The following is a 22,291-nucleotide window of genomic DNA, read 5'->3' as shown; positions in this document are numbered from 1 at the left end:
TTGTGCACCTCCACTCGGGGCAGGATCTCCTCCCCGACCCAGAAGGTCCAGGGCCTCGGAGGTGCTGGCTCTCATAGACCCGCTGGTAAGATGAAACCAACGGCATCACATCGTCCGCAAAGAAGCGGACACCCGGTCCTGAGGCCACCAAGAGAAGGGCGCTTGGTGGCCTGGAACTTCTGTCCACAGGGGAACCTCTGGCAGAGGGCATCCCCGATGGACTACAGACTCGCTTGCAACGAGTTGTCAACAAGTACTACCACTATTTGAGCTTCTCGCGCCTAGTTTGACGTCACACCGTCTACTGGTCGAACTCAAGGGGGCGGTTGTTGGCGCCATCTGTCCCGCCCCCCAGAGTTTGTGCACTCACGTTGCTCTGCAACTCCGACGCCTCCTTCAGGTGGAGCTGCTCCGGCGTATCAGCGATCATGTGGTAGTGACCCTTACTCTCCTCAAACTTCTTCTTGTAGCAGTACTACGAGAAGGGATGGGAGGTCGGAGGGGGTCCCGGTCAGGTGACACCAAAATAAAAACACTTTGGAGTTTCCTCATGAAGGAAAAAAAGTTTCATCATTCCACTCGGAAAAGGAAGGTGAAATGAGAAGGATGGAGGTTAAAAAATGGAGTCAGGAGAACACCGGGGGTTGGAGGAGGAGGAGGAGGAGCAGGTGGGGTTACGTGATCGTCGCTCCGGGGATTAAAAATCCAACCGGCGTAAGAAGACGGAGGAGGATGAGGTGAGGAGCAAGGCATCATGGAGGAAGGGGTGGGGTCAAAAGTCAGAAGATGGGAGCTAGCAGGGTCACTACCAGATGAGGTCATGAAGGTAAGGGTGCAGAGGAAGGGAGTGGTTACCGGAGGTTACCGAGGGTTTCCTGCGGAGGCGGGGCTTGCGGTTAGCGGCGAGCGCGCCTCACCTGGCTGGCGAGCTTGCTGGTGCTCAGGCTGTGCTGCATGGACAAGGACTCTGCCATGTCCGTCACCGGCTTGTGGATCTTCTTCAGGTCACCCTTGTACTTCACCTTTGGTGCAGATGGACCGGGAGTTAGCGGTACCTCAACTGCGACCTCTGACCTTTTCTCAGTAAAATGCTCAATAATGACACATTGGAAGGTCGTTTTGAATCCAAAGGAACAATATGGAGATGTCAGTGCATCGTCCGCCAAGAAGTTTCTATTTCCAAACCACGCGCAACATTTTTTGTGCGCTTTTTAGTAACGGACCGGAAAAGGATACAATCTGGTCCGGACGGCATCAACACTTTCTGGGGCTGCATTGATTCTCCGACAGAATTATGGGATGTTTATTGATTGGAAAGCGATGAAGGTACTCACCTCACTGGCCAGCGTGTTGGCGTCCTTCAGCGTTTTGTAGATCTTGCTCTCCTTCAGGTCATACTTGGGCCTCTTCCCTTTCATTTCCTTGTCAAACTTCTCCTTGTATTTCAACTGGAGATTGCACACACACACACACACACACACACACACACACACATTGGCATTGTGTGGCTGATCCATTTATATGAGTGTGTGTGTTCCATGCACTGATGGACAGAACTGATCCCACATGGCCTAAAAGTTCTTCAAGCACTGTCCGGCATGCAGAGTCTGATCCGGCTGCAGTTCCGACTCCGGTTTTCCGGCGCGGTTCTAAACGTGTGATTACAAGGTCATTTCAGCACTCAGCAGTCGTTACCATGACAACACAGACTTCATATATCAGAATATATGGATGTCAAGGTGTTTGTTTGAAGAGAAGGGAAGTGACACACAACAAGACCTTTACAAATGTCTCAGAGGTTCACATCCAGCAGGCCCACGGTTGGAGTCCAGCATGCCTTTGGGGGGCGACCCGGACGCCTGGCCCAAACACATGCTCGGTGGGTCGGGTGCAGCTCGTCCTCAGATTCAGAAGTTATTCAGAATGAGAGGGGGAGGAACACCGGGTCGGGGTGACCGGCGCAGGAGGTCATGCTCGCGGGAGATTCGCAGGCAAAAATCAGAAAACCCTGCCCGGGACGGGCGGAGACAGGGGTTGATGGACGGGTGGCGCCGGCCCTGGACCTCCTTACATCGCTAGTCACCGCGCTCATTTTCTTAATGTGGCGCATCATGGGGGTGTCATAGGAGGCGACTCCGTGCGGCGAGGGCTTGGCCTACAAAGCGCAGCGACACGGTGGGATGAGATGGCGTCATGGAGGCGGGGGATGAAGGAGAGGAAGGTTGGGAGGTGAGGGAGGATGGAGACAAGCGTAAGCAGACAGGATGGAACATGAAAATATACAATGCGGTGATATGGGGGGTTAATAAGCACGTGACCGCTCCCAGAGTCGGGGTTTACGGGGTACGAAGTGGCGGGAGGAGCCCCGGGGTTCTACGTTTTGCGGCCGAAACTCCTGGCAGGCCTGGGGAGCTGAAGTCCACTCCGCCGGATACAAGGAACATCGAGCCTTGAGAAAAATTGGGGGCCGGGGCGTCTGAGAGGAAGTGACCGTTAGCGTAACAGGGGGTTCACCTGGCTGTTCAGCTTGGACACTTCGGTTGCCAGGGCGATGTCGGGGCGGTGGGCCAGGGAGCCGCCGCGGTGGGCCTCCTCCCACGCCTTTTCACGGTAACCGATCTGGAGAAGAAACCAAACAAGTGGAACAGGGGGGTGGGTTGTTGTTAATGTGTCCGTCTCTGGTGGACAATAAGCCCCGCCCCCTCCACCTCGCCACGCCGGCAATACCTGACTGATGAGTTTGGCGGCCTGCGTGGCCTTCTTGATGTCAGGCCGGTCCGCCACAGTGGTGTAGTGCAGGCCGGCCTTGGCCTTCTTCTTGTAAGCCACCTGTTGGGTTGGGTGCACAGAAAGAGACCGTCTTAAAAAAAACGTCAAGGGCGGACAGAAGGACCGAATCAGAGATGGTTGCAGGAGAACTCACGCTGCTCTGGTTCTTAGCCACGTCCATGGCGTGCTGCACATCAGGAGGCACCGTCATGTTGTTGTACTCCGACTTGCCCTTCGCCTTCTCAAACTTCTCCTTGTAGACTTTCTGCAGGAGGAGACAGGTAGAGGTCAGAGGGTGCAGAGGGGTTTCCAGGTGAGGATGAAGTGCTGAGTAGGACTCGCACCCCGCTGACGAGCCTGTTGATCTCCTTGCTGTGGGCGGTGTCGCGGGTCTCCGGCAGAGTGGTGAAGGATCCCGACTGCATGCTCTTCTTGCTGGCCAGCTTGTACTTGCTCTGCGGGTGGACAAGAGGAGAATTTGCTAAGGTGCTGCCCGCTGTTCTTAGACACCTGGCGGGGAGCAAAGGGTAGACGGAGGCCGACGGCCCCCCACTCACCTCAGACGCCAAGTTGCGGACGGACTTGGAGTGGAGGATCTGCGGCGTGTCCATAACGGACAGGTAATGACCCTTCGCTTTCTCGTACTTCTCTTTGTACTTCACCTGGAGGACAAGAGCAGAGGGTCAGCACAAGGACAATCCAGGGACATCTAGAGTTGAGGGCAAGAACCGCAGCATCCAGGCAGCGTGGCTGACTACGGGTCATTGGAGCAGCCTCACGAAAAGATAAAGATGCCGGGTTTCGGTTCAAAACAGACGACCATCAACAGATGGATGTTCTCTGTGGGTGGAAAAAGATCTATTTGTCTTCCCTAAAAGGTTCTACCAAAATCCTGGTGGTTCTCAGACCTGCCCAGACCCTGAACCCAGACACAAAAAGTGTACTTACGTCACTGGCCATCTCGGCATTCTTCAAGGCCAGGAGGGTCAGCTTGTCGTCTACCACAGGAATCACACAGCCCTTCATGATCTCCTTGTCATACTTGTACTCCACCTGCAGGGAAAGACAGCAAAGGACGATGAGAACAATCATTTCTTTTGACAACAGTGAGCAAACAAGAGGTCCCAACTGACATCACTCTGCTGCAGGGAGTTCTTGGCGGCGTTGACAAAGTCCGGTCGGTCCGCCGTCCAGATCCACTTATTCTTGGTAGCTTCATACTTCTTCTTGTAGTCCAGCTGAAACAGGAAGAGGGAGTTTGATTTTGTCCTCACTCAGAACCCTCCTCCGTCTGCCGGCGGCTGGAGTTCCCTCACATTGCTGATGTTCCTGTAGGCCTCCTTGGCTGCCCGGATGGAGTGAGCTTCAGGGTCCATGTTGATCTGGGCCTTGCTTCTCTCATACACCTCCTTGTACTTCAGCTGCAAGATGCCCAAAACAAAGAACAGTAAATCCACCTGATGGCAGGGTTGTGGGGTGCAGGGGCCACGGTGATGGGACCTACGTTGCTGGTGATCTCCTTGACCTTCTTCATGTGCTGCTGGTGGGGGGTGTCATAGGGCAGGGTGTAGCCCTTGGCCTTGGTCTTGTTGTACTCCATCTTGTAGATGATCTAAGGAGCGACCGTAACGCAGCGTCAGGGAGCGTCGGAGAGGAAGAATCAGGATTCGGGAACCGGAACGAAGACTCACATCGCTGATCTTCTTGCTGCGCCTGTGGGCCTCGTACTCAGGCGTCTCCAGCACCGAGGTGAACTTGTCCTTGGCTCGCTCATATTGCTCCCTGTAGCGCCACTGAGGAGGAACCAGAAGCATGTTACTGAACCAGAAGCATGTTACTGCCAATGGCTGTGCTTGACACTTCCACAGGCTGTCCAAGAAGAGTCACCAAATGCGACCGTTCAGTTCTTGAATTAGAAAAAAAATTTGGATAAATTGGTGTGACCCAAACATCTATATGAACCGCCCCCCCCCCCAAAAAAATCCCATGTATGAAACTGTAACAACGCAATTTAATCTTGGATGGCCTTGCAGATGTGTGGTGCAGATGAAGGCGGTGTGTGGGGCGATGGTGAGGAGATGGTTGAGGAAGCATGCAACACACCGGTGCAGGTTAGTGCCCAGTCATACAACCGCCATGAAAGCTGCGCCGTCGGTATCCTGAGCCAGGAGGACCTTTTCGACGCAGGCTAACCCGATGCTCTCGGGGTTCGGGTAGGTCTTCCTCCTTCTCAGCGCCTGAACATCACAGATCGGGGTTCTGGGCCGGGTGCCGGAGAGGCTGGATGTGGGATTAGATCATCGAAGGGGGGCGAGATGGATGGAGGTGATGGATGGAGGGATTACGATTGGATTTTTAGGGATTAAAATGGTCGAATGAATTTGGGGGAGGGGTTATCTGATGATGTCACCAGGTGTTAAAACCCCGCCCACAGCCAGGACGCAGTTTAGTGGACAGTCCACCGGGTGGGAGCGGCGCCCCCGTCGGCCGTTTACCTTACTGCCGATAACGGTCTGGTAAAGGGCGGTGAGGAGGTCGGGGCGGAGCAGCTCGTTGCAGCCGCTCCTGAGGAGATCCTTCGCCCTGGATTTATACCTGACCTGTTCACACACACCAACACACACACAAAGCATGCCAGAGTTGAGGAGGTGCGGCAAGGAGTAGATGCCAAGGGGAGGACTCGGGGCGAGTCCAGGTGTGACCCCGGAGGACCTTCTCCTTCTCGGCTCCAGAAGAACAGACACTTGTTTTCTGGGGTTTTCGAGTCCGAGGGGGAAGCGAAGTCCGGCTCCCTGGAGGCCGAGACCGGACATCATGCAGCGACGACGTCCACCTTCCACGTCATGCACCTGGGCAAGGCGAGGGGGCGGGGCTTGAGCAGGCCGGTCGGGGCCACGCCCCCTCCTGCCAGGACGTTTACCTGGCTCATCTTCCTGTTATGCCGGGCCAGCTGGTATCTGGGGTCGTCTGTGGTGATGGTGAACTTATCCTTGTTCTTCTCGTAAACGGCTTTGTAGGCCCTCTGCTCGGAACGTCAGAAGAAGGTTAAAGACAAGCATACGGGGGTGGGAGGACACGCGCCCGGAGGTCCCAGGAGGTCGGAACTACTCGACGAGGAGGCCGATCGAGGCGCCGCGAGCATTTTACACATTGAGACGTACAAGTACATCGGTGGAGCTTCTGTACCTTCTAGCTGAGCTCCAGTTTAGAAGCACAGGAACAGAGAAAGAACGTTAAACATCTGTTTCGCACCTTTGGTCCATCAAAAGCATTATGAGATCCTTATAAGCACGGGGGGGACTTACGTCGTCGATGAGGGCCGAGGCGTTCTTGGCGGCCTGGAAGAACGGCGAGTCGCAGGTGTACTTGAAGTTCCCTCGGTTCTTCTCGTAGGAGGTTTTGTAAAGTCTCTGTTAGAGAGGAGACGGGGTAAAAAACAGGGTATTTATTTGGGGGAAAACATCTTTTGTTGAAAGCGAAGCGCTTCGGCGGGGAGGAACCACGGCGTTGTCACCTCGCTGTACAGAGCCTTGTTCTTCTCGGCGCGAAGCAGCTCCGGCGTGTCCCAGACGAAGCACCCGATGCCCTTCAGCCAGTCCAGGTCCTCCTTGTACTTGACCTGGAAAGTCAGGCGCACAGGGAGGGTTCATCTAGGACCTCCTACCTTCAGGCGCGTGGCAGAAGAATTCAAAATAAAAACCCGAGCCACCGGCACTCACAGTGCTGACGTTGTCGTTGACGATTCTGCTGAAGAAGAACTCGGGGCGGTCGGGGATGGACTTCCATGTTCCGAGCGAGTTGATGTACTTCTCCCTGTATTTGACCTGTGGGGGACGGGGTCAGAAGGTCAGAAGGTCAGAAGGTCGTTCCGCTGACGTTCTCAGCGTCAGCGCGAAGGTAAGGCGGCGATCTCAACCTCGCTGATGTCGTCGGTGACTCTGCGATGGTAGGTGATGTCCAGGGCATCCTTGACAGTGTGATAGTGGCCCCTGGATAGCTGGAAGGTCTCCTTGTAGCGCAGCTGGAGAAGCAAATGGAAAAAACGTTAGCTTGAAGGGGTTCAGCTGTCCCTATGTCACTCAACGCTCTGAAAGAAGCAGTTCAAGGACCAATGGAAATCCGCAATGAGGTGCAAGCCTCTGAAGGGATGCCTTCCAGGCCAGTATGGAAGTACTGTGCTCTGCAGGGGTGACTCACATCGCTGGACTGCAGGTAGGATTTCTTGGCGCGGATCAGGAAGGGGGTGTCAGCGATGGCGGTGTAGCGATGCTTCATCTTCTCGTACTGGTCTTTGTACTTGTTCTGCGGGAGGAGAAGGTTCAATGAGGTTCAGTGGGAGGTGCACATCTGCCAGAGCGATCCGGACGAAGGTCCCAACCAAGAGGAGGACTCACGTCGCTGTAGATGACTTTCATTCTCCTCGCGTGGCCCATGTGCGGAGTTTCTAACTCGGGGGTGAAGTGCGCCCTCTCCTTGGACGCCAGGTCCTTGTACAGGTACTGGTCGGGTGAAGAGGTGGAGGTTTAAAACAATGTCCTAACTTCAGGATCGATGTTTAATAAACATGAAACACTTGAGAACTTGCCAGGTTGGTCAGCTGCTGGGCCCATTTGGCTCTCTTGATGTCCACAGCATCCAGAGTGGTGGAGACCTTGGACATGTCCTCTTTGCTCCGGGCTTTGTAGATCAGCTGGAATCAAGAACCCGAGCCTCATTTAAAAAATCCACCCGACCGATAAAACCCGAGACGTGCGATTGGCCGGTTGCCTGACTCACGTTGCTCATGTGCGTCTTCAGCTCGCTCACGCGCTTGTACTCAGGGGTGTCCAGGACCACGGAGAACTTGTGGAGGTTCTTCTTGGCCTCCACCGGATAGTTGACCTGTAACGGTTGAAGACGGACGCTTATGACGCGTCAGGGTCAAACGTGCGCGGCGGGCGTTCGACAAGCGAGGCCTACCCTGAAGTTGTTGATCTTGCGCACGTGGACCATCTCCGGGGTGTCGTACAGGAAGCATCCGTAACCCCTCAGCCACATCAGGTCCTCCTTGTACTTCAGCTGTAAGAAAAGTTCAAGAAAGGTCTCAGAGTCGGGTTTGAGAAAATCCAACGATTTTTTCGTTTCGGTTCGGTTTGGGTCTCGACGACGCACCTCGCTGGTGATCTCGTTGACGTGGTAGCAGTGCAGCAGCTCCGGTGTGATGGGCAAGGAGATCAGCTGACCCTTGGCGTTGTTGTATTTCTCCTTGTACCACAACTGCAGGTAAGACAAAGATCGGGTGATGAATTTAAAAAAAAACAAACAAGACGAAGCAACCAATCACCTCCGAGGAGGTAAGCGGGCGGGCGGGAGAGGAGTGCGTACGTCGCTGAGGTGCTCCTGATTCTTCTTGACTTGCTTGATGTCGGGGGTGTCGTAGGTTGTGTGGATCTTGTCCTTCTGCTTGTGGTAGGTCTCCCGGTACAGGCGCTGAAGGGGGGAGCAAGAGGGGAAGGCGGTTTAGATGGCGTACTCGCCCGGCGGGGTCACTTCTTTGGGTCGGACATCTCTGGGAGTGCCGGTGGCTTGGGTCAGACGTCTCACCTCGTTGGTGTTCTTGTTGGCCTTCCTGATGTTGACGAAGTTGACGCCCTCCGGGTGAAGGGTGTAGGACTTGGCCTTCGTGGCCTCGTGGGCTTCCTTGTACTTCACCTGTCACGATAAAAACACAGAGTGAGCCTTTCGAAGCTCGAGGAGTCCTTCAGTTTGACCTTGACAAGCGAGTACGAGCAGGTACTCTGCTGAGAAGGAACTCGATACTGACGTCGCTGGTGATGACGCTGTTCTTCTTGGCCTGCTTGATCAGCGGGGTGTCGTGGGGCAGCGAGTACCCGGTGGGCATGAAGCTCTTGTTAGCCTCCTTGTACCAGTTCTGTGGGGGACCAGGGACAACAGGGTGAGAACGTATGCTTTTTCTAAACAGGTCCTAAAATACGTCCCTTGTTGGAACCCCCATATTCCTAGTTCAGGTGTTGTGAAGGGTGTAGTGACTAGTGCATTACACCTGGTTCATGTGTTTGTATTAAACTCGATCCCACTGTGCATGCTTGTGTGTGGTGCGTTCACAGGCGGTAGGCCATACGTCGCTCTGGATGTGGTTGGCCAGGCGGGCGCGCTCTGTTTCCACGGTGACAGCGGGAGCCGTGTTGGTCCCCTTCACGTTGGCGTTGTAGTCGTAGCGGTAGTGCAGCTGAGGGAGGAGGCGGTGAGGAGACGTTCACTGTCAAGTGGATTTTTAAGAGCCGGGGCCTCCGGTGAATGCAGGGAGTCACTTACGTCGCTCAGGTTGACCGCGTTCTGCTTGGCCGTCTCGTAAACCGGCGTGTCCGTCACCACCGAGAAGTTCTGGAATGCCTCGATGCCCTTGGATCTGTACTTGTGCTAGAATTAGAGCATACAAGATGATGGAACCTAGTGCTGCTGCTGCTCTTTGGTCCAAAGGTGGAACCCATTGGTAATAAGGAACAGGGGCGGGATGGAGGGACCCGTATCTGGGTCAAGACTTTCAGGGTCACAAATTAGAGGCAGAAAACTGACGAGGAACATGAGCCAAAAGATCACCTGGTGAGGGAACACCATCTACCTGGACATCATATGGTTCTCAGTCCCGTTTCTATGGCACAACCCTTACGGCTGGAGAGCAGGAAGTTGTAAACGTGAGATTAAAAATGGTGGATGATCAAACCTCGCTCAGAAGGTCCCCGGCATGTTTGACGCGCAGGATCTCGGGCGTGTCCCAGGCGTAGCAGCCGATACCCTTCAGCCAGTTCAGGTCATCCTTGTAGAAGATCTGCAAACATGTGAACCGCGAGATGTAGACAGCTGGTAGGGGGTGTTCGGGGATGAACATGAACTGTTCCTAAAGGTGGTGTTACTCACATCGCTGAGCTGCTCGTTGACCTTTCGGGCCTGGACGTAGGTCTGCATGTCAGGCAGGCAGATCCACTGGTGCAGGTACTTGCGGTAGTGGATCCCGCTGACGGTAGACTGGGTGTTGCGAGCGGACAGGATCTCCAGCATGTCAGGGGGGATGTGGTTCTTGGCCTTGGTCTTCTCGTAGTTCTCCTTGTACAGACGCTGTTCAGATGGACAGAAGGTCAAAACTTCCGGTTTCCTTTCCCTTTTTAACCGGAGATACAGTTCTGAAACCAGGAAACTGAGTTTCTTGGTGGTTCAGCTTGGGTTTCCACATGTGACACCTTAGAAACCAGGAGCTTCTTGGAGTCAAATACCCTGTAAGTACTTGCCAAATATCGTGATGATACTCTGACTGTCCCTTTAATTTTGAAGGTAAACACTTTGGTGCTGTTTTTAAATCTTTGAAAATGACAAAATTTTCAGGACGAAAGCATCTCTTGCACCATCCCCCTCTTCCGAACCGATTCCGGTAAAATAATGGCTCTCCAACTTTTCTCAAACAAAAATCGAAGTACCCCATTAACACTTCAACACTGACAACTCCTCCACTCTGGGTGTTGTCCAAGATGGTTCATTGTCTTTCCAGTCACCATGTCAACAGACTCAAGCCCTCCCTTAGGCCACATGCTGCAACCATACTTGTCCATATCCTGGTCACCTCCCAGATACTTCCCAGCAACTCCATTCTTTTTGGTCTCCCCAACAAATCCCTTCACAAACTCCAGCTCCTCTAGAATTCTGCGACTAAGATCATAACTCAGACCTTTCAGGGAACACATCAGCCCAGACCTTCAGCAGCTCTGCTGGCTGCCCGGAGAATCAAGGATTCATTTCAAGATGTTGCCCCTCACCTTTAAATGCACCCTCCATACCTGTAGCCCCTTCTCCATACTGACACTCCTTTCTGCTCTTTGAGGTGTGCATCGGCAACTTCTGACCGCCTTAGTAATGTTGGATACAGAGTGCTCAGTGCCCCTGGTACTCACTTGTCCCTGTAACCTTCATTCCAACTGCTGTCCGTCTTATCGGCCTTAACTTCTTGAAAGGCTACCTTGGGTTTAGCAAGGTGGCCACAAAAAAGAGGTGTTAGTCTTAATTTCAACTGGCAACTGGACAGACCTCTTAGCTCGGGGGCTCCTGATTGGCTTTCAGCTGACGGGTCTAAAAGCATCCCCGGCAAAGATCATCCAATTCGTGGATCTGCTTGTCAATCAAAGACAAACCATCTAACGGAGACGATGATCCCAACTCTGGATCTAGTCGAGATCTACGGCTCTGGCGTGAGAAGGACTTAAGGAAGAGGAGGCAAGAAAGGGTGGGACAAACACATCGTCCTTACGTCCAGAACCAGCTTCCCAGCTTTCACGCAGCGAGCGGTGGCGGGGTCGTCCTCCAGAGACTTGGGCAGGCTGTAGAGGGACTTGAACTTCTCGTAATCCTCCTTGTATTTCACCTGAAGGGGGAAAGACGATCCTGAAGTTGAAGAAAAGGAAAATCCCAACCGCTACACGGGATTGAATGGACAACGGGAGAACGCCGGACTCACGCTGCTGAGAATGATCTTCTGGTTCTTGGCGTGCTGCAAGGCGTGCGAGTCATGGGGGATCTGGTAGCTCTTGTCTTTGATTTTATCCCAAGCGGAGGTGTAGTTTTTCTGCGGGCAGAACAAGGTGGTCGTCACTCTGACGTGAGTCCACATGGTGGCCTGTGGAGGGCCTGCACATCCCGGTATCTTCACTTACATTGCTGAACATTAGTTTGAAGTTGTGGCAGCGGGCGTAGTCATGGGTGTCTAGAACGGTGGTGTACAGGTGCTTCTCCTTATGGTAGGCCTCCCTGTAGTTCAGCTGTGGAGGACAGTATTTGGGATTACAGCAAACTTTATGGGTATGTAAACCCGAGTTACAAATACGGGTGTGGGTCACGAGGCCTCACCTCGCTGGCCCAGGTGTGACCAAGGATGGCAGTCACGTAGACCGGGGTGTCCGTGACGATGGAGTAGTTGTTGAATTCCTTCTTGGCATCTTCTCTATATTTCAGCTAAAACGGTTCGAGGAGGGAAGGGATAAAAAGGGAGAAGTTGGAAGTTGCATTCTGCTACGTCCTCGATGACCTTCTGCCAGGACTTCCGTACCTCGCTCTGCATGTCGTAGGACTTCTTGGCGCGGAGGATCTCCGGCGTATCCCAGACGTAGCAGCCAATTCCCTTCATCCAGGTCAAGTCCTCCTTGTAGAACACCTGGTAAAGAACAAGAGCAAATAAACACAGGAGTATATAAATATAAATCTACGCTAGGAGGTCTTGGCCCCAGGCACAGAATAATGTAGAAGGTACTACAATTTATAAACAGAACATAGATAACCACGAATTAGAACCAGAGACCCACTTGCTGCGACTCAACATGGCCTTAAACAGAACATACATCACTGAGGATCTCATTGGTCTTGCGGGCTCGGATGGCATCCTCCTGATCAGGGTGGCAGGTCCACTGGTGCAGGTAGGTGCGGTACAGGACGTCGCTCAGCATGTCCTGGCATCGCTTGGCCACCTGGTTGGCGATGACGTCGTGCGGGAGGTGGGTCTTGGTCTTGGTCTGGTGGTAGTCCTTGTGGTACAGCCTCTGCAAAGACCATGTGGAGTTACGGAACCGACAACGAGCGATCGCTCCGCGTCTTTGATATGAGTACTTTGTCTTCATAAGTACTCTGCATGCACGGGCTACTCGACATGTATGAGGTAACTTAAAAGCGACCGTTTTAAATCTTACCAGCCCCTTGTTCTTCTCCTGATGTCCACATCTCATCACCTCAGGGAAGTCCACCAGGGTTCCAGCCATATAGTGTCCTTTGGCTTTCTCGTGAGCGTCCTTGTACTTGACCTGGGAACGTCCGGGACCATGAACATCAATCGTCCTCACAAAGTGCTGAATGGCTGACCAACGAGCTGGACACTCACGTCACTGGCGATCTCGCGCCACTTCTTGCTGCTGACCAGTGGGATGTATTTGTGGTCCAGTTGGTATCCAGTGGCCTTGGATTTGTCCCAGTGTTCCTTGTAGAGTTTCTGAAGTCGAGAAAAGTTGGAGAAATGAACGCATGACCTAAATCACCCAAAACATGAGTCTTTACAGATTTATGTGCTGAGGTCCATTACCTCACTGATCATCTTGGACACCTCCCTGCTGTGGGCCAGAAGAGGAGTGTCTTCTGAACCGATGTAAAGACCCTTCTCCGCATTGAAGGTCTCTTTGTACTTCAGCTATATCAGGAAGAAAACTCAGAGTTTAGACTTCCACCTTGTCCGGGATCATTGTCCTGGTGAAACCTTGGATCGGTGACTCACGTCGCTGAGGTTGGCGGCGTTGATCTTTGCAAGGATGATTTCGGGGCGGTCGACCACCAGGGTGTACTTTCTGGAACCGTCGATGGCGTTTTTCTTGTAGAGCCTCTGCAAGGGCAATGAAAAGCACCGACGTGATGCCCGACGCGCCGACACGAAACTGGATGATACGGCACAAGATATAAATAACATCACAAAAATACAGTGACAGTACCTCATTCAGGATCTCCTGGGCCTTTCGGACCTTGACGTGGTCGACGGAGTCGGCCGCCACCCAACCGCAGCCCCGGATCCATTCCAGGTCAGCCTTGTACACGTACTGGACACAAAAAGACAGATAAAGTACGTGAGGAAGGAACCGAGTCTCGATTTCACATCCCGTTCGTCGACGCTCACGTCACTCTGTAGATCATAGGCCTTGCGGGCCTGGATGACATCATTCTGGTCCGGCAGGCAGGTCCACTGGTGCAAGCGGGTTCTGTAGTTGTCGTCGTTGACTTGCATCTGGCATTTCTTGGCTAGCTCAAATTGCAGCATGTCCACGGGCAGGCGGAACTTTGTCTTGGACATGTTGAAGTCCTTCTTGTACAGGGCGTCGCTAGCGATCTTGGCGGAGTTCAGCGCCAGCACGAGGAGAGGGTCGTCCTCCACGCAGCGAGCGCCGATGTGGTGGCCGACCTGCTTCCGGTAGGCTTCCAGGTACTTGTACTGTTGGACAACGGTATTTGTATTAGAGAACCCTCAAAGTAGATGCGACTCCTGATGTTCTAGCTGAGGCGGATCCCTCTTCTGTCTGCCAACGCCACATGTGTTTACAAAATTTTCATAATGAACGCATTAACATACCAAACCCCATTCAGGTTAGACCAGTGCCCTTCCCCAACCCCAACCCCAAACCCTGCAGTCCTATGCAGCAAACTCCCCACGGTCTCTCAGAACTGAAGAACCCTCCCGGACCAGGACTTGGAAGACGGAGAACCTTAACGGACGTAAGATCGATCTGTAATAAAAGCTACTATTCATTCCTTATTATGAGCTCAGAAATGCCTATGACAGCATTTGGGAACTCTATCTTGAACTTTTGGAAAATCACCAATTTTGACCGGTATTGACTTCGACATTGTGGGACTCGACAAACTTCTTGTCCACGGTGATTTCCTGAATGGAGCTTTTCTGGAAATGGTTTCACCGAACTTTGCGAGTAAAGTTCTACTCACCGGACTCTGCACTTTAGTCGTATGGATGCTCTGCTTTATGGAAACAGCATCTCCTGGCATGAAGTAGCCTGTAGCTTTGCTCTTATCCCACTCTTTGGTATACAGTTTCTGCAAGAAAAATGGAAGCGAGCTCTCACAAGGTTGTCCTTGTTGCTGTGGACACATGAGATGATGAACTCGAATCACGTGAGTAATGGGGCAGCGACTTACCGGGTGGACGTTCTTGGCCACCTCTCTGGCTGTGGCAAGACCCGGAGTGTCCACCAGGGAGTACTTGGTCTTGTCCTGATGCCAGGCTTCACGATATTTGGCCTGAAAAGAATCAAAAGTCAAACGCCCTCCTTGTATCTGTCACTTTTAGGCGATTCAACAGCGAATCAAAAGGAGCGGCAGGTGGACCCTGACCTCGTTGAGGACATCAGCGGCGTTCTTGGCACAAAGGATGTCCACTCTGTCCGCTGGGACGATAAACTTTTGCTCATCCAGCTTGATGCGGTAGCCCCTCTGCGAAAACAGTCAAAATACACTTCGGACCAATATTTCAGTTTCCACAGGTGATCCCAAGGTGAGGTTAAAGGTCGCTCTGACTTACGTCGGCAAGGATCTTCTGTGCATGCTTCACTTTCAAAACATCTACGGATTCATGAGGCATCCATCCACATCCACGCAGCCACTCCATGTCGGCCTTGTACACAGCCTGAGAAAGCAAAGTAGGGGGACTTGATTAGCATAACAGGCTAACTTGCAGCGTTGTCTGCCTTCACAGTATGCGATTAGCACGGCCGTGGTCTGATAATATCACTTACGTCACTCTGAAGGTCGTACGCCTTTCTGGCCTGGACCACATCGTTGGCGTCAGGCAGACAAGTCCACTGGTGCAGGTGGGTCCTGTAGTTGAAGTCATTGACCTGGATCTGGCATTTCTTGGCCAGCTCCAGGTTGAGCATGTCCACGGGCAGGTGGAACTTGGTCTTGGACTTGTTGAAGTCCTTCTTATACAGGGCGTCGCTGGCAATCTTGGCTGAGTTCATAGCTAACATGATCAGAGGGTCGTCCTCGACGCAGCGAGCGCCGATGTGGTGGCCCAGCTGCTTGCGGTATCCTGTCTTGTACTTGTACTGGAACAAAAGAGGTTCCTTATAGCAACAGCTTGTTGGTCATCGGAAAATCTGCCGCAATTGAACTTCATCCTCATGTTTTGCTTACATCACTGACGATATCTCTGGAAGCTCTGGCCTTCAACACAGAGATGGCATCCTCCTTGATGTGGTAGCCTTTGGCCTTCTGGTCGTCCCAAGACTTTGTGTACAGTTTCTGTAGAACACAAGAAGTGTTGTCAACCTCATGTCAAGTTGAAGCACTAATTGAGAAACATTATTCATAGTGAAACTGAGGTACTTAGGACTTGGACTTACGTGGCTGACGTTGATGGAGTTTGCCTTAGAGAGCTCAAAGGTGGGAGTGTCAGGCAGCATGTGAATGACCAGCTTGTCCTTTTCCCAAGCCTCCTTGTACTTCCTCTGCGAAAAGACAAAAAAGGGAGCGGTTCATCGCTTCTGACTTCCTCTCTCAGAAGACAAAGGAGTGCAAACTGCCCTTTGCCCCTGGGACTCACTTCACTGATGTTGTCGGCATTTTGCTTGGACAAGACGATGGCAGGTAAGTCAGCAACACTGGTGAACTTGATGTTGCTGGGAGGCTGACGGTACAGCCTCTCATTTAGGACTTTCTGAGCATTCCTGACTTTGATCACATCCACCGAGTCCTGAGGTGACCAGCCGCATCCTCGGAGCCATTCCAGGTCAGACTTGTAGACATTCTGAAAACACCAAACATCTGTTTTCATCCCACACATAATCATATCCCTTGAACGTAATCATATCCCTTGAACGTAAACTCTAAAGAATGAAGAACGGGCTTACGTCACTCTGAAGGTCATAGACCTTTCTGGCCTGGACCACATCGTTGGAGTCCGGCAGGCAGGTCCACTGGTGCAGGTGGGTCCTGTAGTTGAAGTCGTTCACTTGGATCTGGCATTTCTTGGCCAGTTCCAAGTTCAACATGTCCACGGGCAGGTGGAACTTGGTCTTGGACTTGTTGAAGTCCTTCTTATAGATGTTGTCGCTGGAGATCTTGGCGGCGTGAGCGGCCAGAAGGATCAGCGGGTCATCGTTCACACTCAGGGCGCCGATGTGATGGCCACACTGCTTGCGGTAGCCAGCCTTGTATTTGTACTGAAACATCAAGAGCGGCAATTGCTTTGACCGTCGTTCGGCAGCGAGAGAAAAGTACGCTCTGAAGAGGCAGAAACAAGACTTACGTCGCTGACGATGTCACGGGAGGCCTTGGCTGCCAAAACAGAAACGGCATCTTTGGGTAGGAAGTAGCCTTTATTGATGGCTTCCATGTAGCCCTCTCGGTAGTATTTCTGGCGAGGGGAGAAGTTGTGTTTGGAGTCTGATCTGGGTCCCGAGTTAACATGAGAATAAGATGAAGCGGAGGGACGCTGCCTTACCATGCTGTTGTTGAGCTTATTCTGCTGGGCCAGCAGAATCTCCGGTGTGTCAGGCATGATGTGAATCTTGGTCTTATCACTCTCCCAGGCAGAAATGTAGGCTTTCTGGAGGCGGAAGAGAGAGTTCAGCTCAGTGACTGATCGGAAAGACAGGTCTGCTATAAAGACAAATGGGTTGCTAACAGGTATTTTGCGTCAACGCTCAAGTGACGCAGTGGACCGAGAAAGATCGTCTTGACACTAGTTGCTGATTGATACATCGGATAATGTTGAGAAAGAAATCGTTTATTGGAGTCGAGTCAAAATCAGAATGAATTCTTTCCAGTGAATGAAATGGACGAAATGTCACTTTTCGCTCTGTTGGACAAACCACGTTTCCCACCTGGTTCATGTTGTCTGCGTTGGCCTGAGCCAGCACGTAAGGTATGTCGGCCGTGCTGGCAGTAAATTTGAAGTTACTAGGATGCTGACGGTACTTCATTTCACTCAAGATCTCCGCCGCCTTCTTAGCCTTCTCCACATCCAGTGAGCCGATTGGTACCCAGCCGGTTCCCTTGATCCACTCCATGTCGGCTTTGTACACCGCCTGCCAAGAGAAGGTGGCGAAGGAGGTGAATCATACAAATCAACAGTTGAGTGAAATAGTTTTACCCAGTTTGTACTCACATCGCTCTGCAGATCGTAAGCCTTTCTGGCCTGGACCACGTCGTTGGAGTCCGGCAAGCAGGTCCAGTTATGCAGGTGGGTCCTGTAGTTGAAGTCGTTCACTTGGATCTGGCATTTCTTGGCCAGTTCCAAGTTCAGCATGTCCACGGGCAGGTGGAACTTGGTCTTGGACTTGTTGAAGTCCTTCTTGTACAGGACATCACTGGCAATCTTGGCGGAGTTCAGCGCCAGCACGAGGAGAGGGTCGTCCTCGACGCAGCGAGCGCCGATGTGGTGGCCGACCTGCTTGCGGTACCCCGTCTTGTACTTGTACTGCGTAGAGAGAGAGCAAGTGCACTGATGAGTTATGGAGTCCAATAGGAAGAGGAAGAGAGAAGTAACATGTTACGTACATCACTGATGATCTCTCTTCCTTTTTTAGCGGCCACCACAGCGACAGCATCAGGCTTGAGGTCATAGCCCTTCCTGAATATTTCCTCAACCCCTTCCCTGTAGAGTTTCTGGAATAGAAGGGAAAAGCGTGGAATTAGAAATGGATACATCTTTCAAGTTGAATTCGGAAAACAAGATGGCAGACGGCGCATACCTTGCTGATGTTGTGTGCATTGGCCTTGGACAGCAACATCTCAGGCAGGTCGTGGCCAACGTGATTCTTCACCTTCTCAGCCTCCCAGGCAGCAATGTAGTTTTGCTGTTGTGAGAAACCGTAAGACACACAAACTGTGTTCATCATGAAAATGTTTTTTTTTCATATATATATATATATATGAGACAAGATATCTGGTACCTTGTTCATGATGTCGGCATTTGTCTTGGCGAGGACCATGGGCATGGCAGACATGTCAGTTGTGTACTTGAAGGAGTCTGGTTTCTGTTTGTAAAGTTGGTCGCTGAGAATCTTCGCAGCGTTCTTGGCTTTTAGCACGTCCAATGAGCCGATCGGAATCCAACCCACGCCCACAACCTCATCCAGGTCGGCCTTGTACACGGCCTGTTAGGGCAGAGTGTGTGTGCATACGGTATCAGGACACACGAGCGTTGTTTACATCATTGGTTGACGTGCGGAAATGCACTTACGTCACTCTGAAGGTCGTACGCCTTTCTGGCCTGGACCACATCGTTGGAGTCAGGTAGACAAGTCCACTGGTGCAGGTGGGTCCTGTAGTTGAAGTCGTTCACTTGGATCTGGCATTTCTTGGCCAGTTCCAAGTTCAGCATGTCCACGGGCAGGTGGAACTTGGTCTTGGACTTGTTGAAGTCCTTCTTGTACAGGACATCACTGGCAATCTTGGCGGAGTTCAGCGCCAGCACGAGGAGAGGGTCGTCCTCGACGCAGCGAGCGCCGATGTGGTGGCCGACCTGCTTGCGGTACCCCGTCTTGTACTTGTACTAATGAAATCAGCAGGAAATGTTTTCAGTTAAAATCCACGATTGCTTACATCAGTACAGAAAACAGAACGGGTCACTTACATCACTGACGATATCCCTCGAGGCTTTGGCACTCTTGACTGAAATCGCATCCGGAGGAAGGAAGTAACCCTTCTTGATAGTTTCTTCGAAGCCTTGTCGGTACAGTTTCTATAAGACAATGTAGAGAACGGATTTCCAGTATGGACAAGTGTTCTTCTTGCAAACCTCAAATCCAATAACTACCGAATAGGCGAGTAAGATTTACTTGCCAACGTAGTTCAATACATCACATTTCAGGGAGTGTCAAGGAGTTGCTGAAGACACAAACAGGCATTCCAAATGAGTTGAAGGCAGCCAGTGGAAAGGGGATACGAACCTTGCTCATGTTGATGGAATTTTGCTGAGACAGGAGGATCTCAGGAGTGTCGGGCTGGATGTGCACCTTGGTCTTCTCCTTCTCCCAAGCGTCCACATAGAGACGCTAGAACCCATAAAACAGTCCCTGTGTTATGTCCTGACAGTGGAGACCTCTGATGGAAATTCATTCTGACTCCATCCACGGAAACACGATACCTTGTTCATGGTTATAGCGTTGCTCTTTACTAGTTCCAAGTTCACTGCATCGGCAGGGCTGGTGAAGGGAACAGTGCTGGGGTGCTGGCGATAATTCCTGTCACTCAAGATTGCTGCAGACTTCTTGGCCTTCTCCACATCAATTGAGCCAATGGGGACCCAGCCCAGACCCTGGAGCCACTTCAGGTCCGCTTTGTAGACAGCCTATAACGGGTAGGGGTGAAAAATTCGGCAACATTCATACAGCGCGTGAACATAACGGTTGGAGAACAAACCCTCAAGCAGGCAAAAATCTCACATCACTCTGAAGGTTGTAGGCATGTCTGGCCTGGACCACATCGTTGGAGTCTGGCAGGCAAGTCCAGTTGTGAAGGCGGGTGATGTAGTTGGCATGGTTGACCTGGATCTGGTTCTTCTTGGCCAGCTCAAAGGCCAGCATGTCAACTGGCAGGTGGAACCTGGTCTTAGACTTGTTGAAGTCCTTCTTGTACAGGGCGTCACTGGCGATCCTGGCCGAGTTGAGGGCCAGAATGAGCAGAGGGTCGTCCTGGATGCAGCGAGCTCCAATGTGGTGCCCGACTTGTTTGCGGTATCCTGTCTTGTACTTGTACTGGAACAATTAAAAAGAACATTGCTTTGAGGCAGACACGTATTTTTTAGATGAAGTAATACTTATATACAATCAAGAAGCAGAAAAAAGTCTTGGTGAAATGTCACCAATGTTCTCCCGCAACCAGTGTATGACAATAAAGTGAAACCAGACTCGTACATCGCTGGCGATGTCTCTGGAGGCCCTGGCTGCGATGATGGAAATGGCATCGTTGCGCATGTCGTATCCCTTCTTCTTGGCCTCCTCGTGTGCCTGCTTGTACGATTTCTGTATAACAGACGAAAGCACATTAAATATTCATGTCTTATCAACAAAAATCTTAGTACATCACTAGGCATGCCTCTGTTCTTTTTCTGTGAAGTACAACACAAAAGTCTTTCAGATATTAGGAATCCATGCTCTTCAGTGGAACAGTTCCATACTTGGCAATTGATGCTTCACAGTAAGACATTAAATCTTTACTCACCAAGCTGTAGTTGACGTTGTTTGCTTTGGCAAGAAGAACGTCCATGGCGTCAGGCATGATGTGGATCTTGCTCTTCTCTTTGTCCCAGGCGTCAGTGTAGGCTCTCTGCAACCGGGTGACACCAACAATGGAAAAGCTCATCATAAAACTGAAGGTTTGTCCTTTAAGAGTTGACAAGAATACCAGAAATACGTCCCAGGCGCTGTTTGGTACTACTTCAAATATCATGAGGAGGGTGACATCATACCTTGTTCATGACCTGAGCGTTGGCCTTGGCCAGCGCCATGGGCATGTCCTCAGCAGTAAGAGTGAACTTGTGTTTGCTCGGGTGCTCACGATACTTTTTTTCACTCAGGATCTCTCCAGCCTTCTTTGCTTTCTCAACGTCCAGTGAGCCAATCGGCACCCAGCCGATACCCTGAAGCATCTTCAGGTCCTCCTTGTACACAGCCTAGAGATGCACACAAGGGTTCATCATACCCAAGGACAAATTCACAAGCTGCAGGAGAGCAATAGTGTCAATTACCAAGTCATACTCACGTCACTCTGAAGGTTGTAGGCATGTCTGGCCTGGACCACATCGTTGGAGTCCGGCAGGCAAGTCCAGTTGTGAAGGCGGGTGATGTAGTTAGCATGGTTGACCTGGATCTGGTTCTTCTTGGCCAGCTCAAAGGCCAGCATGTCGACCGGCAGGTGGAACCTGGTCTTAGACTTGTTGAAGTCCTTCTTGTACAGGGCGTCACTGGCGATCCTGGCCGAGTTCAGAGCCAGAATGAGCAGAGGGTCGTCCTGGATGCAGCGAGCTCCAATGTGGTGCCCGACTTGTTTGCGGTATCCTGTCTTGTACTTGTACTGGAACAATTAAAAAGAACATTGCTTTGAGGCAGGCACGTATTTTTTAGATGAAGTAATACTTATATACAATCAAGAAGCAGAAAAAAGTCTTGGTGAAATGTCACCAATGTTCTCCCGCAACCGGTGTATGACAATAAAGTGAGACCAGACTCGTACATCGCTGGCGATGTCTCTGGAGGCCCTGGCTGCGATGATGGAAATGGCATCGTTGCGCATGTCGTATCCCTTCTTCTTGGCCTCCTCGTGTGCCTGCTTGTACGATTTCTGTATAATAGAGGAGAAAAAACAATGAATGTTCATGTGTCTTGTAAAAGTCATGGTACATCACTGGGCATACCTATGTCTTTTTCTGTGAAGTACAACACAAAAGTCTTTCAGATATTAGGAATCCATGCTCTTCAGTGGAACAGGTCCATACTTGGCAATTGATGCTTCACAGTAAGACATTAAATCTTTACTCACCAAGCTGTAGTTGACATTGTTTGCTTTGGCAAGAAGAACATCCATGGCGTCAGGCATGATGTGGATCTTGCTCTTCTCTTTGTCCCAGGCGTCAGTGTAGGCTTTCTGCAGCCGGATGACACAAACAATGGAAAAGCTCATCATAAAACTGAAGGTTTGTCTTTAAGAGTTGACAAGAGCACCAGCACATCGTCCCAGGCGCTGTTTGGTACTACTTCAAATATCATGAGGAGGGTGACATCATACCTTGTTCATGACCTGAGCGTTGGCCTTGGCCAGCGCCATGGGCATGTCCTCAGCAGTAAGGGTGAACTTGTGTTTGCTCGGGTGCTCACGATACTTATTTTCACTCAGGATCTCTCCAGCCTTCTTTGCTTTCTCAACGTCCAGTGAGCCAATCGGCACCCAGCCGATACCCTGAAGCATCTTCAGGTCCTCCTTGTACACAGCC

At 51.6% G+C, this 22,291-nt stretch overlaps 1 protein-coding gene across 26 annotated transcripts in view; it reads right to left on the bottom strand.

The window, feature by feature from the left end:
- The window catches only part of neb (nebulin), a 52,059-nt gene that overhangs the window by 12,494 nt on the left and 17,274 nt on the right, over positions 1 to 22,291 (bottom strand). For 11 of the 26 annotated variants that reach the window (XM_086147591.1, XM_086147593.1, XM_086147595.1 and 8 more), the window contains exons 50-121: positions 22,087 to 22,290; positions 21,841 to 21,945; positions 21,535 to 21,642; positions 21,064 to 21,375; positions 20,771 to 20,974; positions 20,524 to 20,628; positions 20,217 to 20,324; positions 19,746 to 20,057; positions 19,448 to 19,651; positions 19,251 to 19,355; positions 18,935 to 19,042; positions 18,542 to 18,853; positions 18,252 to 18,455; positions 18,051 to 18,155; positions 17,857 to 17,964; positions 17,465 to 17,776; positions 17,181 to 17,384; positions 16,799 to 16,903; positions 16,604 to 16,711; positions 16,206 to 16,517; positions 15,899 to 16,102; positions 15,699 to 15,803; positions 15,490 to 15,597; positions 15,090 to 15,401; positions 14,876 to 14,980; positions 14,689 to 14,787; positions 14,494 to 14,595; positions 14,284 to 14,391; positions 13,463 to 13,774; positions 13,281 to 13,385; positions 13,070 to 13,174; positions 12,881 to 12,985; positions 12,683 to 12,790; positions 12,495 to 12,605; positions 12,150 to 12,347; positions 11,861 to 11,965; positions 11,662 to 11,766; positions 11,469 to 11,573; positions 11,273 to 11,380; positions 11,066 to 11,179; positions 9,688 to 9,885; positions 9,494 to 9,598; positions 9,085 to 9,189; positions 8,891 to 8,998; positions 8,573 to 8,680; positions 8,353 to 8,460; positions 8,134 to 8,238; positions 7,921 to 8,025; positions 7,729 to 7,827; positions 7,546 to 7,650; positions 7,358 to 7,459; positions 7,164 to 7,271; positions 6,967 to 7,071; positions 6,686 to 6,790; positions 6,489 to 6,593; positions 6,284 to 6,388; positions 6,075 to 6,179; positions 5,265 to 5,369; positions 4,461 to 4,562; positions 4,274 to 4,381; positions 4,086 to 4,190; positions 3,903 to 4,007; positions 3,718 to 3,822; positions 3,327 to 3,431; positions 3,114 to 3,224; positions 2,924 to 3,034; positions 2,728 to 2,829; positions 2,515 to 2,619; positions 2,072 to 2,155; positions 1,335 to 1,448; positions 918 to 1,022; positions 371 to 475 (exon numbers count right to left, since the gene is read on the bottom strand). In XM_086147591.1, coding sequence (XP_086003717.1) covers positions 371 to 475; positions 918 to 1,022; positions 1,335 to 1,448; positions 2,072 to 2,155; positions 2,515 to 2,619; positions 2,728 to 2,829; positions 2,924 to 3,034; positions 3,114 to 3,224; positions 3,327 to 3,431; positions 3,718 to 3,822; positions 3,903 to 4,007; positions 4,086 to 4,190; positions 4,274 to 4,381; positions 4,461 to 4,562; positions 5,265 to 5,369; positions 6,075 to 6,179; positions 6,284 to 6,388; positions 6,489 to 6,593; positions 6,686 to 6,790; positions 6,967 to 7,071; positions 7,164 to 7,271; positions 7,358 to 7,459; positions 7,546 to 7,650; positions 7,729 to 7,827; positions 7,921 to 8,025; positions 8,134 to 8,238; positions 8,353 to 8,460; positions 8,573 to 8,680; positions 8,891 to 8,998; positions 9,085 to 9,189; positions 9,494 to 9,598; positions 9,688 to 9,885; positions 11,066 to 11,179; positions 11,273 to 11,380; positions 11,469 to 11,573; positions 11,662 to 11,766; positions 11,861 to 11,965; positions 12,150 to 12,347; positions 12,495 to 12,605; positions 12,683 to 12,790; positions 12,881 to 12,985; positions 13,070 to 13,174; positions 13,281 to 13,385; positions 13,463 to 13,774; positions 14,284 to 14,391; positions 14,494 to 14,595; positions 14,689 to 14,787; positions 14,876 to 14,980; positions 15,090 to 15,401; positions 15,490 to 15,597; positions 15,699 to 15,803; positions 15,899 to 16,102; positions 16,206 to 16,517; positions 16,604 to 16,711; positions 16,799 to 16,903; positions 17,181 to 17,384; positions 17,465 to 17,776; positions 17,857 to 17,964; positions 18,051 to 18,155; positions 18,252 to 18,455; positions 18,542 to 18,853; positions 18,935 to 19,042; positions 19,251 to 19,355; positions 19,448 to 19,651; positions 19,746 to 20,057; positions 20,217 to 20,324; positions 20,524 to 20,628; positions 20,771 to 20,974; positions 21,064 to 21,375; positions 21,535 to 21,642; positions 21,841 to 21,945; positions 22,087 to 22,290 — 9,822 coding nt within the window. Of the gene's footprint in view, positions 1 to 370; positions 476 to 917; positions 1,023 to 1,334; positions 1,449 to 2,071; positions 2,156 to 2,514; positions 2,620 to 2,727; positions 2,830 to 2,923; positions 3,035 to 3,113; positions 3,225 to 3,326; positions 3,432 to 3,717; positions 3,823 to 3,902; positions 4,008 to 4,085; positions 4,191 to 4,273; positions 4,382 to 4,460; positions 4,563 to 5,264; positions 5,370 to 5,689; positions 5,792 to 6,074; positions 6,180 to 6,283; positions 6,389 to 6,488; positions 6,594 to 6,685; positions 6,791 to 6,966; positions 7,072 to 7,163; positions 7,272 to 7,357; positions 7,460 to 7,545; positions 7,651 to 7,728; positions 7,828 to 7,920; positions 8,026 to 8,133; positions 8,239 to 8,352; positions 8,461 to 8,572; positions 8,681 to 8,890; positions 8,999 to 9,084; positions 9,190 to 9,493; positions 9,599 to 9,687; positions 9,886 to 11,065; positions 11,180 to 11,272; positions 11,381 to 11,468; positions 11,574 to 11,661; positions 11,767 to 11,860; positions 11,966 to 12,149; positions 12,348 to 12,494; positions 12,606 to 12,682; positions 12,791 to 12,880; positions 12,986 to 13,069; positions 13,175 to 13,280; positions 13,386 to 13,462; positions 13,775 to 14,283; positions 14,392 to 14,493; positions 14,596 to 14,688; positions 14,788 to 14,875; positions 14,981 to 15,089; positions 15,402 to 15,489; positions 15,598 to 15,698; positions 15,804 to 15,898; positions 16,103 to 16,205; positions 16,518 to 16,603; positions 16,712 to 16,798; positions 16,904 to 17,180; positions 17,385 to 17,464; positions 17,777 to 17,856; positions 17,965 to 18,050; positions 18,156 to 18,251; positions 18,456 to 18,541; positions 18,854 to 18,934; positions 19,043 to 19,250; positions 19,356 to 19,447; positions 19,652 to 19,745; positions 20,058 to 20,216; positions 20,325 to 20,523; positions 20,629 to 20,770; positions 20,975 to 21,063; positions 21,376 to 21,534; positions 21,643 to 21,840; positions 21,946 to 22,086; position 22,291 lie in introns of all 26 variants that reach the window. The other 15 variants (XM_086147599.1, XM_086147610.1, XM_086147611.1 and 12 more) reach the window with 6 other exon arrangements.

Source organism: Fistularia commersonii, chromosome 6 (assembly GCF_037954325.1).
Source record: "Fistularia commersonii isolate RoL2024-O1a breed Wild chromosome 6, RoL_Fcom_v1.0, whole genome shotgun sequence".
In the NCBI taxonomy this organism is placed as follows: domain Eukaryota; kingdom Metazoa; phylum Chordata; class Actinopteri; order Syngnathiformes; family Fistulariidae; genus Fistularia; species Fistularia commersonii.
This window is presented reverse-complemented; position numbering and strand designations above follow the sequence as displayed.